General features: G+C 34.1%; 1 protein-coding gene across 8 annotated transcripts in view; it reads left to right on the top strand.

Annotated features, from left to right (window-relative positions):
* Positions 1-581: 581 nt before the first annotated feature.
* Positions 582-17,206, top strand: part of LOC107035521 (myc box-dependent-interacting protein 1) — a 51,913-nt gene continuing 35,288 nt past the window's right edge. For all 8 annotated transcript variants that reach the window (XM_015252986.1, XM_015252985.1, XM_015252984.1 and 5 more), the window contains exon 1: positions 582-851. In XM_015252986.1, coding sequence (XP_015108472.1) covers positions 783-851 — 69 coding nt within the window. In that variant the 5' untranslated portion in view covers positions 582-782. The remainder of the gene's footprint in view (positions 852-17,206) is intronic.

Below are 17,206 nucleotides of genomic sequence, written 5' to 3'. Positions count from 1 at the left end.
AGGCATGATGTTTATGCTCTTTTTCTTAGTCTAAACAAAGTTGGATGAGTGGGACCTATCGAGTGTGAGTCACCAGGGGTCCAGGGTGTTGTATCCCTTTGTCATTTAGTTAGTTCCTCTAAGGAAGTGGTACAGAGCGGACGTGTCTTCCGAGCGTATAAAATAAAAGAGAGTTTTTCACTTATTTGCCAAATTTAATTATTCAAATACCCCATTTCCAATAATAAGAGAGAAAAATTATCCAGTTCGTTTAACAATTCAATAAATTATTAACATTTCTTAAAAAATTAGAAGTCTCTCCCCGATGCATAATTTCATTGTACAAAACACATCGGGTGTATTGTAATAATGTTTATAATTTACTATGTGCCATTAGTCATTTGATCCAAAAAATTCATGTTGTTGTTTAGAAATTTCTTTGAAAAAATTCAAATTTCTTCACGCGTGAAGAAAACTCTGTTTTATCAACCCAAAATGGCGAACATCTCCCTGACAAGTGCTGCACCTTGCGGTGAATATCGACAACTCATCCAAGATGGCTTCTAATAACTCCAATGTGGTGTTGCAGTGTTCTCCGCACTTTCGTCAGTGCACTCAGTCCGTGATTGGTGTGAGTGCTGACAGGAGAGCTCAGTCAATTGGGAGTAACACAGTTCTATGAACTAAAAAAATAGTGGTGGTCAAGGAATTTTCCTCGGAATAATAACTGGAATCCCAATTGTCGTGTTAACGTGAACTGAACAATTGAATTAGCACTTAATTTAATTTAATTGCATCGAAAAATGGCTGAGAGTAAGAGTGCGTTAATCGCAAAGACAGTGCAAAAACACGCCGGCAGGGCCAAAGAGAAGGTAAGCGAATAAACACGAGTGACTTGCGTCGTTTGTGCTCATGCACCACATGATAAAGTCTTCATAATTAAACAAAACGCATTAACGTCATCGAGAGGCTCAATTGCAATCTTCTCGAACTATTAGAGATTCACTCTGGCGTTCAGTAAATACTTCAAGAATTGTAAATATTTGACGTTTGATTGAGTCCCTGAAAGCCCGCGTGACATGCCGGCAATTACTCCACTTTCTGCTTCAAAAATTCAATTTTTTTGTGCTGGTTTTCATTTTTGGTGAAGTTTCCGTTATTCGAACATTTTGGAGGCGTGACAGGGGCCGCTGGGACGTACCTAGGGCCTTTAAACATTCCTCAAGGTGGATGTAAACGTATTCAGCTCAAATGCTCCGGAATTTACGACCGTAGGATCTGGATTTTATGAAACCCCAACGGATCCTTCAACAACGAAAATTTATCTGTCTATTCAACTTCACTCGTAATTCACTCCAACGCGCATAAATTTTATTACATAATCATCAAACCTCTGGTGCACACCTATTATGAGCCCAGAGTTTCATTTTAAATGACAATTACTTATGCAATACCGTCAAGTTGACCGTGTCTGTCGTGATGCCGGGGACAAACGGGAACAAAGTGCAGTAGCACGTGTATTTTTTTTGTCTTTATTATTTCTGTCTCTCCCTCTTTTAGCGTTAATGCACTTGGGTTTCGGTGAATTGAATTCGATTAAATGATTAGAACGAATTCAGCATGGAAAATGTTTCAGTGGAGAACTTTGGACAGTTGGCGGATTGTCCAAAATAACATCCACCCACCTACCTTGCTCTATTTTTTGAGGAAAGGCGGTCGTCATCGACTGAGCCCCCAGGAAACGCTTCACTAGTTTCATGACCAGCTAATTTATTGCTCGATTAACTAAAGGATATTTTAACATTTTATAAAATGTTCTCAGTTGTTTAGAAATTTTTTCATTCACTTGTGAAGTCGGTGATACGTTTCCGTCCAGTGAAAAATGATTTTCAGGGAACAAAGATCTTCAAAATATTTCGACATTTCTTTGTGATTCCAAAATATTTTTCGAAAAATGATTTTCAAAGGAAATTTACTTTTACTTAAAAATTAGATTAATATGCCACTCTTTAACTGTCAACAATTTTTGATACACTTCATGGAAATTTTTATCAAGTGACATTTCTGCTGAATTTTCGAAAAATTTCGACTTTGAAAATTAGCAATTTTTTGAGAGAATCAATGGTAACTGTAAATTTTAATTCAACTATCCCATATGAAAATTAATAGAAATCAACAATTCATTGAAAATTCTATTTACGCCAAATTCCGGAAATTTTTATCGTGTTTCAATTCCACTGAAATTTCAGGAAAAATTGTCATTGAAAATTCAGAATTTGTGGAAAAATCAAACAGCAGTGTAAATTTCCATTCCATTTTTCCCTGAAAATGAATAGAAAAGCAGAAAACTCTGGAAAATGGATTCTTGAATGTGATTTAGGAAGCAAAAAATCATGGAATTTCAGATTTCACTGAAAATTCAATGCAATTTGACACTGAATATTCATATTAGATTGGAAATTCAAATAAATTGAAAAATTCTCGTCTTTATACTCCTTAAAATTGTGAAATTTTACGGAATTTTTCAGTGAAATTTTCTGATTTTTTTCTCCCTAAATCGCATTCAGTGTCATTGTCCTGAAAATTGGTAGTCAACGGTCCATGAAATTTCATTTTCTTTCTAACAGTGTAATTTGCTACTAAATCTACGTGTTTTGCTAAAAAAAAACTCAAGTAAGATGTTAAAAATTTTACGATTTCATTGAATTTTCATGATTCTTTCTCCCCTAAATTAAATTTGATGCCGCTCTTCTAATAATTACTACAAAACTGTCCGTGAAATTTAATTTTCATCCAACAGTATTAATGGTTAGTTCTTCTTAATGCATGTCAATAGAAAATTGAACATTTCGGAAATATTTTCTGTCGGATAACAATTTGTCAGAGACATGGTAGACCCCCGGGAAAATCCGGTCTACAAAACCCAGTACACGTACTCGTTATCTACAGTTTTCTGGTACAGGCTAGAATCCTAATACGGTTAACATTTCTTTGTACCATTGCGTGCTGGGTCTCAGTGTCAAACACACGCTCGATTGACGATCGTTGATGACCAAGGGGGGAATGGAGACAGTAAGTCGGCAAATGGAAAAGCGTGACAAACTTTTCTGGGGAGGGATTAATACGAACATAAATAGATAATGGAGGTGAAAGAGTTTCATAGAAGGGCATACATTAAAGAGTCAATATTATCTTTAATCTGTTTATAACACTCGTGAAACAAAACAAGCATTCCCTTCTACGAAATCAAATGTGGATATAAAACATTAGTGGGAAGCCATTAATTGCTTTGGAAAATTATGATAATTATCGATTGCCATTGGTATCATTGCTAAATAGATAATTGTGGTTCTTCTTATTAGCTTTAAAAAAGGTGCGGTGGTCAGAGTGAGTCACACTCGGCAGGAAGGCATTACCGTACCCTCTGATAAACTCCCAATTAATCTGTACTGAGGAAAACAGATATAACAATACAGGAAAGCTTGCAACACAAATTCTCTTGATTTCAATTTCGATATTTAGGCAAAAACGCAAGCATTCAGAAATTTTTCATTTTTCTTCAACTGATCGGTTGTCATCTCCTTCGTGTTGATGAAAGTTTTAATACACCAACCCAAATTGATTATTCAGAAATAAAGTAGGGGATGTGCACTGGATGGAGATTTTAGCATTGGGTTATATGGGGCTTGAAGTTTTAAATATCTGCACTATTTGCGTAAATACAATGTTAGAAGAAAAAATTCAATAGCGAAGTAGTAAAACGGCCTAAATCGATTTGGCTCTTAGCTGAGTTTTCGAAGAATATCTCTGAATCTAAGGGAAATATCGAAATTTTCAGAGAATCCTTTTTTGCAGCTCTTAATTCGCTCTACAAAAAAGGTTATAACAAAAATTTCGTCATTTGCCTTAGATTCCGAGATATTTATTGGAAACTGACCAATAGTCATAATCGACTTGAAACGTTTTATCACTTCGCTACTGAATTTAATTTCTTAGAGAGGTGGCTCTGGAAAATCCTTTTAGTATCCCACTCTAGTAACATTGAATTCGATTTAGTAGGAAAAAAATTATGAAATCGAGCAGCACGACGATGGGAATTCCCTAACTTACTTGAATTGTTAATCGAAACATCAATATTCACTACCAAAATACAATTAATTTTCAATTAATTGAAAATTCAAGAATGTATTTACTTGATTATTCCTTCTATCTATCTGAAGTTCACAGTTTTCATTGATTTTTCCATTAAATTTTTAAATTTTCAATGACGATTTTTTTCTTTAATTCCAGTGGAACTTGGTTCCAGCACATTTTTCTATTTTTGAATACTTGCAGTTGCGGTATTAGCAATTTAACAACAAGTCCCACAAAAGTCCTGTGTACACTAACAGAATAAATTAATTTTATCAAGAGAATTTTATTTGAATTAACTATTATTTGGTTGTTAATTTTCAAATAAATATGATTTCATCGTAAATATCAGTTATCTCTTCTAGAGATACATTTCATTGGGAGAAATCGAACTTCTCTAGAATTGAAATTCCTTTTATTTGTCGAAATAATGAAAGTATTTGATTTCTTTCTAGCCAAAAGTTTGCCAACTCCAGAAAGTCGTTGGTTTACTGAGAAATCAAAATTATTCTCGTGACTAAATACGTTCTTATCTCAATCAACACGATCATACGTTGTTCTAAGTAAATTATAATTGAAGTGAGCATTTCGTATCTCGAATCATGATGAATAGTGTTACGCGGAAAAAGCTTTGCGATTGCAGTAAGATGTTGAGTTGAAAGAAGTTTATATTTCTTGACTAAAAAAATCGCATTAATTTACAATAACAGAATCACAGATTACGGCAATTCAGTACAAATTTGGATATCACAAATTTCGTTCAACGTGATGTACGGAAAGCTCAATGTAAACATCGGCTTCATTCGAGAAATTAACATTAAATTCATTCCTCAATGTAATCATCTCCTAGGTACGAATTTTTGATCAATTCATAAAAGTAGAAAATTTCTCGACTGGAGATTATATTAGGTTAAAATAAAATACAACTTTTCCATTTTTGTGGTGAATACATGTGACTTGGCGCCAAGGACTGTTTTATTTGATTTAAGTGAATGTATCTCAGGAAGAAATAATTGATATTCACCATAAGATCTTATTTATTTGAAATTGGTTCAAGTATACAATACTTGTTTCAAGAAAGAAACATCTCAATAAAAATAATTTTTTCTATCAGTGTGTAAGAGAAAAATTGTTTATTTAAATTCGTCAACTTACTGCAACTAATTGTCCTTAATTATTAGAAATGTTTGTTTCATATGTTCCTCCATCAGTGTAAAAAATTTCAGAATTGTCTCGAGCATAGAAAAATTAGATTCTTGTAAATGGATAAATATTTTTCTTTGATTAGGGAAGAGGCAAATGTTCGCTGGAACCAGAATAATAAGAAGTTGCATGTAATCCTAATTTTGGTGTTGGGCCCAAACCGGGGAATGTAAACCTTTACAATACAGACCTATCTGGTCGAACCGGTCCCTCTTCCCGGCATTACATCGGTATCTTCCTCTCGAGCCAAAGAGTCACTTTGTACGGATTTCTAGTGTCAGAATCATTAGAATCTCACCTGCATCAGTCCCGAGAGCCCGCAGAAGTAGTAGAAGTGGCTAAAATATTTCAATACTAATGACCCCATCAAATCAACTTCTTTCGTTAGTTTTTCCTTTTCAACTTGAAAAATGTGGAATTGACGTTAAAATGATTTGTCCGTTAGTGAGGTGGATAATCGGGTCGACTGGGTGCCGTCTTACCAGCAACCGGTTTGTACAGTTTTTTGCTTGAAAATGCGTGTGACATGGAACGAGGCGTTTACTTCCTTCAAATTCTGTAAATTCGACTCAGTGAAAAGATAAATCGGAAGAATTGAGCATTAGAGGGGACAGAAAATTGAGAAACATTATTGATCACTGAAAATAGAAAAGTCTGGGGCAAAAAGTTATGTCTTCGATCGTCAATAGATCGCCATTGGCAGATATTTGAAGATGTTTATCCAAACGCGCAAGTAATTGAAGAAAAAAACATTTTTTTGTCAACTGATAAACGGATTAACTCATTCTTATTGGTGAACATTTGCATCCACTAATCTGAGATCATTTCCGAAATGAAATAGACAATATGCACCGAATGTAGATGTTAGCATGAGATTATATCGGATTCAATGATTTAAATATCTGCATTATTTACCGGGGTACCTCATGTTTTTCTCTGCCCATTGGATTAAGGATGTCCAAGTATCTTTTACAGTTTGATACAGACCACACTATAGATTCAATCATTTTCGTTCATCAAATTCGTCAATTAAATTGCGCGAAAAAAATTTGAAAAAAATCATGAACATTCAGCGTTATTCAAATTACATTTTGCACAGAATTTTTTTTTCAAACATTCTTTGCTTATAAATAATTAATTGAAATTGTCTAAACTTTCGGCAACCTAATTTTTTTAAGCATGAAGTCGATTTCTGGTAAAATTCTGAATGTGAATAAATTTGTCACGATTCCGAACAATTGATTTTTATGGCGGAAAATGGATTGTTCATAAATTATTTATAGAAAATTGTAAACTTCAAATGCTTGTAATTTCAAAAATTGCACAAAAGTAAATTTTTTTTTTCACATTTTTACAATGTTTCCTAACTGTTCAATATCGAGATTGAAATTGATATCTGCAAAGTTTAAATAATAAAATCATTGTAAAATGCCCGGAAACTTGGGGTCAAACGGGGCTCAAATGAAAAGCATTTCACTGGCGAAAAAAAAGCCAAAGTACTTGGATATTCTTAAGTATATTCTTTCTCTCTATTTTTATTTGAGGATCAATCCTGTTAGAGCTCGTGTAAAACAAAAAATTTGTTTATTCAATTTTGTCGAAGTTCCTGTAATTTATTCCTCTTAATCATCAGGAATGTTGGTTTCGTATGTTCTTTCATAAGTCTAAAAAATGACAGAATTTTCCTCGAACTTTAACAAATTACATTTCGGGAAAATGACGATTCCCTCATGCCCTTAAACGTGACCTACTTAATCTTATTCACCTTGTTTTGTTAGTAGTTATTCATTGAAAAATATAGAGCAACAGTTATAAGGAGTACTGGCAATTGGTTGTTTACTGTAAATTTTGCTTTCTTTAATGTATTTTTCCGGTCTTATTCTTTGAACTCCAATGGCTTAGTAAAAATAAATTTATTATTCAATGAAGGACACCTCGTGGATCTGAATAGTTCGAAATGATGAAAGAATTTGTCTTTTTATTCTTTCAATTATCATTGATTAACCTTGTATTGATGAACGTTGATGATTAAGGAGGAGGTTTTTAGCAGTAATTATTGAGTTTTATAAAAGGTCAGCTGTGACCCACCTTCCACTAGGAATAGATGAATGATACGGTGTTTGCTGGTGTTTGAAAGGTGATAATGAATGTTGCGGTGAAAGAATGAATTTCAATTGTGTATCACTCGTTCATATCGGAATTCACATGCACCTTTGTAGCTACAGCAGGCGCGAAGAGCGAATTCTGCAAGGGGAGACCCTCTCTATCCACTTGTCCATACGCCTCACCTCCACCTTTTATATCCTGAGTAACTATACCACGCGCGTTCACGAATGCAATGCATGCGAGAAGAGGGAGAATAGAAAATAATAAAATAAAACAGTAGATACCGTTCTTGCGCGCATAAAGCACGAGCTCATGGTATTATCCATGCGCACATGTATGGATAGATGATTTTTCCTAAGATGTAGAATATTTCTGGAATTCATTTATTTTTTGGAGTTCTAGTGTTTTCAAACCGATGACAATAATTTCAGGTCTTCACACAGAAAGCAAAATCTTTTCAAATTTATAATTAAGCTCACACTATTAAAATTAAGAAATGAAATTTCGGGGATACTAATTCCTGGGGAGGCAATATTGAATTCAGTTCAGGGAAGAGAAAACAATGGAAATGCAAATTTCACTGAAAAATCCACTTAATTCCAGATTTTCAACAGCACGAAAGCGACAAGTCCTCACCTTACAATGTACGTTTCGAATTTGATCCTGTAAATGGCTTTATGCTGTTGAATCTATATACAATAAATAAATAAATAAATAAATGAACAAATAAATAAACTTACTCGAATTTTCAAAGAGAACATAGTCAGTATCAAATTAGACTAAATTTTAAATTAGGGAGAGGAGAGTGAAATGAACGATTTTGAATCATCTGTAACTGAAGTGCAGCAAAGTGAAATTCAAAATTTCTTCATTTTATTTTTTTTTATTTTTAACGGAATTTCTTGCAAGTTTAGGGATATTTTTACAGGCTTTCAAATGACACCTAATTTATTCCAATTGCACCATTTGGTCAGGAGATATTGTCGATTTCAAGACGTTCATGTTACCGTGCCTTTCTCTAATTGAAAATTCAAAATTATGGTTACCTGAACTTGTAAGATTTTTATCAATTTTCATAGAATAATTAACCTAATATTGAAAATTTACATGCGTTTTTTCATTAAATTATAAATTTTGAATGACAAAATTCCTCGGAATTTCAATGGAATTGCCACTTAATGAATAATTTCGAGGAGTATACCGGACATTTCGGCCAAAATTTTTTGAGAATGCAGCAATTCCTGTTTGGCAACTTGATGAGATTGAAAGTTGTCAGTGTTATCATTAAAACGGCAGAAAAATTTCATTATAAGGTAAAAGAAGAATTACCTGTTTTCCCGCAGTAATTTCCAAAATATAATCGAAATTAATTTTATCAACACGGTTAGAAATTATTGGCTGGGATTTCCGGTACAATTCTAGGGAATTTTGCTCAAGTGGCAGTTAAACTAAAATATCAAGAAATATCATAATTAAGAGTTTACAATATAATTAACAAATCAATGAGCTGTAATTTTTAGTGAAATTATTCCATGAAAATGAGTAAAAATCAGGACAGTTCAGTTGATAATTTCTGGCCATCGGATTCGGATCAATCAAAACGCAGTATGCGATGCTGTGAATTATATATGCAAATCAAAATTTCACTGATAATTTCCTTAGTGCTGATTTCGACCAATCAGAGTGCAGTATTCGGGGTCGCGTGATGACTATACATCAGTTTTATTTTTACAATTTCCTCAATTCTGATTTTGACCAATCAGAGTGCAGTATTCGGAGTCACGTGACGCGTTTCACACTGATAATTTCCCTGGCTGCAGGGATCAATCGACAGTCTAAACAGTCAGGCGCAGGGATCAATCGACAGTCTAAGTCTGTCGGTAGTGATAGCCTGGCAGGTATCTCTAGAAGATAACCATCATTTTTTTATCTGTATTTCCATATTTTTTATGTAGTAAAAAACCCCGCCTTTTTCTCGAATTTAGGACGTAAATTTCATTTCTGTGCAATAGCACTACTTGGAACCCTCATCTCATCAAGTTCTCAAAGGGGAAAGAAGTGCTCTTGGATGAGGGAAAATGATAATTTCATGATTTTTTTCCTCACTGAATTTCAGAGAGGATATAAAAGAACTTCTTTGAGAACATCCTCGTCGGCGACTCAGCTGTGATTAACTGGAAACCAGTGGGAGAACGCTCAACTCCCTTAATCTCATCCTCAGATAAATGTATATATGTACATATGTACATTTATATGCGTTGCAAAATCGTCTTGTGGTGGTCGTTCAGACAGTAACTGTCCACTCTCGATCTTCGTTTGCCTCGGCATCCCGTTACTATTCTCGGATAGTCCCGGGTAACTTGTGTCGTTTTTTTCTACTTTACCCCTGGCTACAGTAGGCAAATATATCTACGAGGCGTCGGCTCTGTCCCTGTCGGTTTTCTGGTGATACTTTAGACTTCCGTATGGCTTTTACAAAACGTGAAAAGTATCCATTTGGAGCTGGGGAATTTACTATTTTGGCGCCCGGTGCTCCATTGAAAGCAGCAGTCACTGAAAAAACTGTCTGATTATTTTCCCACCATTCTTTATATCACATTCATTCATCCATAAATTGGGGTAATTATTTTGGGAATCAAATAACGGAAACTTTGACGTCATGGTCTAATTATCAGTTCGAATCATTGTTGAAAATTTTTAGCTAATTTTTGAAGTTTTGAATTGAAGTTCCATTTGCATTTAAATTTTCAATATTAGGAATTTGAATTCAATTTAAGATAAAATCGTTCTTAAAATTTCTTATTTATTTCGGAAATTCAACAGAAGTAACAGCAAATTCGATTCTCAGCCGATTCTCATGCCCGTGTCTTCCAATGTTGTCGACAATATTAAACTTCCCGACCCGTAGGGAGGAAGTTATTCGATAGTTTTATTGCTTAGCAACGAGAGGGAGAAGTTTTCCAGATTAAAATTGAGGAAAATTTTCGACAATACAAGAAGCATTTAGTTGGGATAGGTATTCCCCATCTAAATTTCGACCGATAGAAATGCAGTATTTGTAGTTATTGCGCGTTAAGGGGACTACTATCAGTTCTAAAAGTCGCGGATTATTGGAGTGAGATTTCTCATGCATTGAAGATCGATTACATGTCTAAAAACGAATAATTAGTGCAAAAAAATCAATTGTTTATTGTTCATTTGTCCCGCAGATGCTTAAAATGTACTGAGTTTTTTTTTTAATTTTTGAAAAAATGTGTGCAATAACAATTACAAATTAGTTTTTTGAAATTCAACTCCTACACAACTAATTTCGTTCTTTTTTTAATAAAAAATTTCACCATCCTATTTACTAAAGATGAACGAAACGTGAAGTTGTTTTATATCGAAATATCTCGAAACTGCCTGACCGCTAATCCTTAATTCTGATTGGTCAATATGTGACACAAAGTTATTCACAAAAAAAACCCGCGGCATTTTCAAATTCTTCAGTGACATAATTTCAAATTCTTCAGAGGTAAATTTTTTTTTCATGTCATATATAATATATATATTTCACATGTATATATATTATCGGTGAAATTAATAAATTCTGTCCTTTTATGGAGGCCGATTATTTAAAAAAATTGAAGATAATTAATTGAAAATGAAAAATTCTTTATAGATTCTTTTACTCTACTTCGCTATTCACTTCAATCATAAGTCGAATTCTCTTTGATTCATTATCAATATTTATAAGGTATTGATGAGAAAATGAAATTCAATGAATTCCATTTCTTCATTTCAATAAATGAATAGATCAGCGCGCGCATAGATCTTGTCGACATAAAATTGTACGAAAAATGTTTCGGAAGGAATCGAGAATAGCTATTATGTTATTCCACCCGATAAACCGCGATTCTAACCTCGCTTCGTAACATAAAGTGGGTTACATCACACGACCCACGAAGTATTTTCTGACAAATGTGATAGTAATCCTCGCCTTCAGCTCGGATTATAAGCTCACAGTCGTCAGAAAATACTTTGTGGACCTGACGATGAAATCTACTATTTCATCACTGAGTCCCGCTAACTGGCGCTTAACGTCCTGTTTTACGGCCGATAGGTGGCGACCAGCAGCCACTGACTTGATAAAGAGAAACAGCTGACATTAGATCGGGTTTTAACGCCTAGGAGTGCTAACTGCAGTTAGCGCTCCTAGACTCGTAAAATATCCGACCTCAAGTCAGCTGTTCCACATTGCCTCAGTTCCTCATTTCTCCTTCCTATTCTTTATACTTGCTCCTTGTATCTTTTTCAAGAAATTCTGACTGCAATTCTATAAAAACTCTATTGGAATTTTATTAGAATTCTATAAAATAATTCAATTTGTTTTCCGCGCTAATTCTATTAAAAATTATGCAATTCTTCCGTGTTTTTTGATCGATATTTTTTTATCGAAAAAAGTTTATGGGTGTTGATTTTTCTGTGTAACTCATTCTGTGTTGGGATTTGATCTGTAAGAATTCGTGGGCATGAAAGTTCTAAGTTTTTTCCTGGCTTTTATGATGCGGAACTAATGAAAATATGATGCAAAAAAGTTGGGAAATTTGTGCTCAAGAATAGTGAAATAAAAATCTATGGACTTTTTTCTATTAAATATTCTCTTAAAAATATGACATGGTAAAGTTGCATAATCCTCAATTGAATTGGCATAAAAATAAACAATAGAATTATTCTATCGAATTTTTATTTCATTGTTTGTCATTAATGGACAATCAATTTCTTTCGCTTCATTAGTAATTGTAAACGTTAGAGGTGAAGTAGTAGTCGAACGGTTTAAGTACCATAGAAAATTCATACCATTTGATTAATTCCCTGCGGAATATATCTATTGATAAATTTCACTATGTACATTGAAGCGTAGCAGCATCAAACTGGATATTTTTCAGAAATAGGTATTTTCCAGGAGAAAATGTTAAATGATCTTTCCTGTAGCTGAATGAATTTTCATCGAGCGATGTGTTCGGGCATTTTTCCTTGAAGTCACTTGCTATCAAGATAATTTGATATTCGACAAGATGTGAATAACTGACGTGTTCTGTTACACTTTAATGCTTCATTACCAAATATACGAATGGTAGAGAGAAACAAAATCGATTTTTTCTGGCAACAAACAACTTTCAACTCTGTTATAAAATTACCATGGTAATCTATGAACTAATTCAATTGCCTTCGAATAATTGCGCAGAAAGGTGAGATTAAAAATTTACCTGGACAGTTTATCACGCAAAGGCAGTTTTTTCCCGCTTCGCGGGAAGAAAATCTGCCTTTCCGTCTATGCCGTGACGAAAAATAACGTTCTCACCACGGGAGGTAAAATAAATATGCTTTATTTTCCCTCCCTTGATGGGAAATATACTAATGTACAATGTGAGATGGGAATTGCTAATAAACTCTATTTTCATCACGCTGTGACGAAAAGTGAACTTTTCGGCACGCTCCGCGTGCCTAAAATCCAATTTCCGCCACATTGTGATGAAAAATATTGTTCGTAACTCGTGAACAAATGTTTTTTTGCACTCGTTACGAAATATACTATTTAGTGGATTCAAATCACTGCTCAAATAATATGTGAATAATACAAACGATCTTTTCCTAACAATTTGAGATGTGATGAAAAGGATTGCAAGTATTTCGAATTATGAATGGAGTTTTTGAAATTGAAATTTCACACTTTGATGAGAAAAAAAAATGGAAAGTGTGAACTTAAAGTCAGTTATATCATGACAATTAATATAAATAGGAACAAAACTGATAAATGTATTCTCGAATTCAATTGAAAATTCATCGTGCATTGGCAGGCCGAAATAATAGGCAAAAAATTTGATAACATTTCAATTAATAATAGTACTATGACACAGAAAGATAGCAGAAGAAAATAGTGAAATTGTCAATAATAACTGTACTTATTTACAAAAAAATGCAATTATCCACTTGTTTATAAAAGTATGTAATGAAAAAAAATTTTTTTTCAAAAATTGAAAAGAAGGCAGAAACCTCGAACTAGTTACGATTCCAATAACGAAATGAGAGCATTGCATAAAAGAAAAGTAATTGAAAAGGGGCGCGAGATAATTGGACACTGCATTCTCGCTTTCGCATTCGTTTCGATATCTACCTTTGGCGCTTATTCGAATTGTTCCCAGTGTGCGTTCAAAATTTGCAATGTAAAATATTCCCTCCTAGATTTTTTTTCTCTCCAACGAGAATCGAATATTGATTTGGAATTGGACGGGGAAAATATACCGATGCTGCAGCAGCCATGTCTCATCCATTGTCTTATGTTTATACACTTGAGTGGTCTATTCAAGTGACTACACTGCGGAAATTTCAGCCACGAGAAAGGTCATATTCAAATGACCTCGAATCGGGCTCTCGAATGGAAAACATTGCGAGTGAGTTTTGAATTGTTCCGTTGGAACTGCGATTAACGCGAGGATATAAAATAGCATGTAAACATGGTATATTTTCACCTGATTATTCGTGTGATAACTTCTCTATCACGTGATTATGATACCACAGCAAATGTTCTATGCACCTTGAGTTTCTCTGTGAAACGGAAATTTAGGGTCATAACATTAATTTTTAATTTCATAAATCTGATTATTCATGTATAATAACATTATCGAGAAGTATACAGAGAAAAATATCCCCAGTTTTAAGAAAAAAAATTCTATATTCTAGAAATCATAGTTTTTAGTATTCATTCTTCTGGAATTTAGTTTTTTTTCTAATTTTCGCATTAAAAAAATGTCTGAAATTAATCATGAAAATTCTGATGAATTGAAGGGGAAAATTTCTTAATTTCTAGAACTGATAGTTTATAGCATGCTTTTTCTAGAATCTACAGAATTTTTCTCAATTTCCATAACAAAAATTGTATAAAATCATCAAAATTTCGATAATTTGAAAGTAATTAGTTCTAGCCCGACAAGGGTGGCCGAAGTGGTTAAGGTTTTGGGAGGCGAGGGAGGGGAGATCACGGACAGATGACGGTAAAGTGTTCCAGGGGATTTGGGAAAAGGTAAAAACATAATAGTAATAATATTTAGTTCTATGGGAGAATAAGCAAACGGTCAGCATTTTCTTTTCTCCTGCAGTTTTTCTCAGAATTGAGATTTCCGGGAAACTGAAAAAAGAAACGGAGTTGATTTTAGAAACACATTTCCAAATTCAATTGGCAAATTGAATATAAGGATTATTGAAAATTAATACTAAAAAAGTTTTCCTAAAAACCATAAAAAACAATAATTTTTATCATCCAACGAGTGATGCATGCGAGAGGCTGTTCACTCCTCAATCGCACTGATAGACTGATTCATTTATTCCAAACGAGATTCGTTAACTATTAACGAATGGTAGAGTTGAATATGACCAAATGAATATTCGTTAATAGTCAACGAAAAGGGAAAAGTGTGAATTCGGAAACAATTCTGAAAGATTTTGTGATGAAGCGAGAACTGAAGATCCTGAATTTCACTCAAGATCTAGGTTCGGCTAAATAACCTTCACTTGAAAAGTGAATCGAGTCAAACAAGGCTCCACAAATGTGCATTTGTTAGCTATTAACGAATGAACATTGGTGTGACCAATAAACCCTCATCTCCAACCAAATCCATTCGTTAACAATAACTAATCCTTTTTATCAGTGCGGATGGCTCAGTGATTTCCAGAATGGGATGATTCTCTGTGATTTCTTGAATGATTTCTAGGATTTCGCAACAAGAATTATAAATCATGAATTCTTTGGATTTTTCATGTTTTCCATGATTTTTAGTAGATTCTGATGATTTCTTGATTTCAAGAAATCACTCGAAAAATCATGATTTCGGGGCTAAAGTGGGGCATCTGTCGATAATCGAATATGGGTAAGATTCGGCGAACCAAAGAGATTAGAAGGGCCTTATGGATGTGACAGTAAGAATCCAATGAGATGTGCATAAGAAGGTCATGAGGGTCAGACGGGATTGGATAAGTGAGCTCAAATGGAAAAAAGTAATTCAAAAAACTCATTTCAAGTTGTCATTCTTTAGATCCCCAAAACATATACTATATATTATATATTAGTATATTATTATTGATATTGGTTGGAACCTCAATACTTTTTTCACGGAATTGAATGATTAACACTTCCATAATCAAATCAGGGCATATACCTTGATTCTGAATTCTAGTCGCTGATACTTTTCGAACGTGTGAATGACGCGTCTGTAGAGTGCGCCTCTAAAGCAAACACGAGGGAAAAACATTCTCTTCCAATTTCACAATTTTTTTAGAGTAGGTAAAAACGAATGGAAGGAACTCTTGAGCAAATGATTGAAGACTTCTGTCTTCTTCAACTGTTTCACTAAAACTCAGGAAATACCCTGCAATGCATCGTTGATTTCACCAAACAGCCAGAACATTATGATTGATCCTTAGAAAACAGTAAAAGTTATTTCAAAAAGAAATTCCTCGCTTATTTCTAGAGATGAAAAAATGAGCTATTGGAATGTAGACAAATGAGGGAAAGAATTTTCTGAAAATTTTCCTGTAACATTGTCGATCTGTGACGTACAATGGACTCTCTAGTTGCTGGCCAACTTCCAGCGGCGTGCGTCGTCTAACGTATAAATATAAGTACTGAGGCTCCGAACAAAACGTAGAGTCTCTATGACACGACAAAACTTCGAGTTCTCCTCACATCTAATACCTCAACTCGTTCTTTTCAATTCCTTCCTCATTGGAATATTTTCACGGCTCTCTCCTCTTCCTCTTTATTTTGAGGAGTAATAGTACATCAGTCGATGACCGAACCCTGACCGTTCATGCATTTCACTGGTCTAGTTATTTATTTTTTGCCAGTTAATAGATCACTTCAATAAAATTGAAGATACTTCATGAATGATGAGGTGAATATGTTTTTAGGGTAATTAACCCAATGGGTTATCTTGTGTGCAGTGTTTTTTTTCTTTCTTTCGTTTGGTTTGGCCGGTCTTACACTTGACGTGTGGGTAACGGTAGAATCCAACTATATAACAAGACTCACTGAATCTTTAAGAGTATCAGTGCAACAGCCGTTGCATACTGAATTTCATACGTCAGGAAGTGGTGAGGAAGACTCTAAGTTTGAATGCTGAATATTTTTCTCCCGTTTGCTGCCACATGATAGTATTATCGTGGAATGAAAATGTTGGTGATGTCTTTGCGATTTCATCAACAGTTTTACAATTTTGTTGCCAAGAGTACGGAGAGAAAAAACTTAGTTTCCAGAACCTATTTACTGATTTTGAGGAACTCATGGATGTAGGAGGCATTGAGCTGAAAATTAAAAGTTATTTACGGAATTTTAGAAGAAAAATCCAATCAGTACCAAAACCCAACTTATTTTTAATTTCAAAAGTTCTTGAATTAAGAACATACTTGTGGTTTAAGGATAATCGGGCGAGCCCGGAGGGTTACAAAAAAGCAGCCATTTTTTTCTTTTTTTTTACGTATTCTTTAAATGATGGAACAGGCGTGTGCAAAGTTTCAGACTGCTGAGGAGCATGGTTAATTTATTATGAATTTTTGAAAAAGTGGTCATTTAAACCGTGATCTTATGGAAATTACAAAAAAGACTGCAAAACCCAAGGAAAAAATGCAGCCAAAGTTATGAAACTTTAGACACATTTAGAACATGTGATCAATGATTTTTTGAGTGAAAAAGATTGTCGCCTAGGAGCATTATTTATTAATAATAGCGAAAAAAGTACTGAAAAATGAAATT

This window comes from Diachasma alloeum, unplaced genomic scaffold (assembly GCF_001412515.2).
Source record: "Diachasma alloeum isolate Michigan unplaced genomic scaffold, Dall2.0 Dall_scaffold_00198, whole genome shotgun sequence".
In the NCBI taxonomy this organism is placed as follows: domain Eukaryota; kingdom Metazoa; phylum Arthropoda; class Insecta; order Hymenoptera; family Braconidae; genus Diachasma; species Diachasma alloeum.
This window is presented reverse-complemented; position numbering and strand designations above follow the sequence as displayed.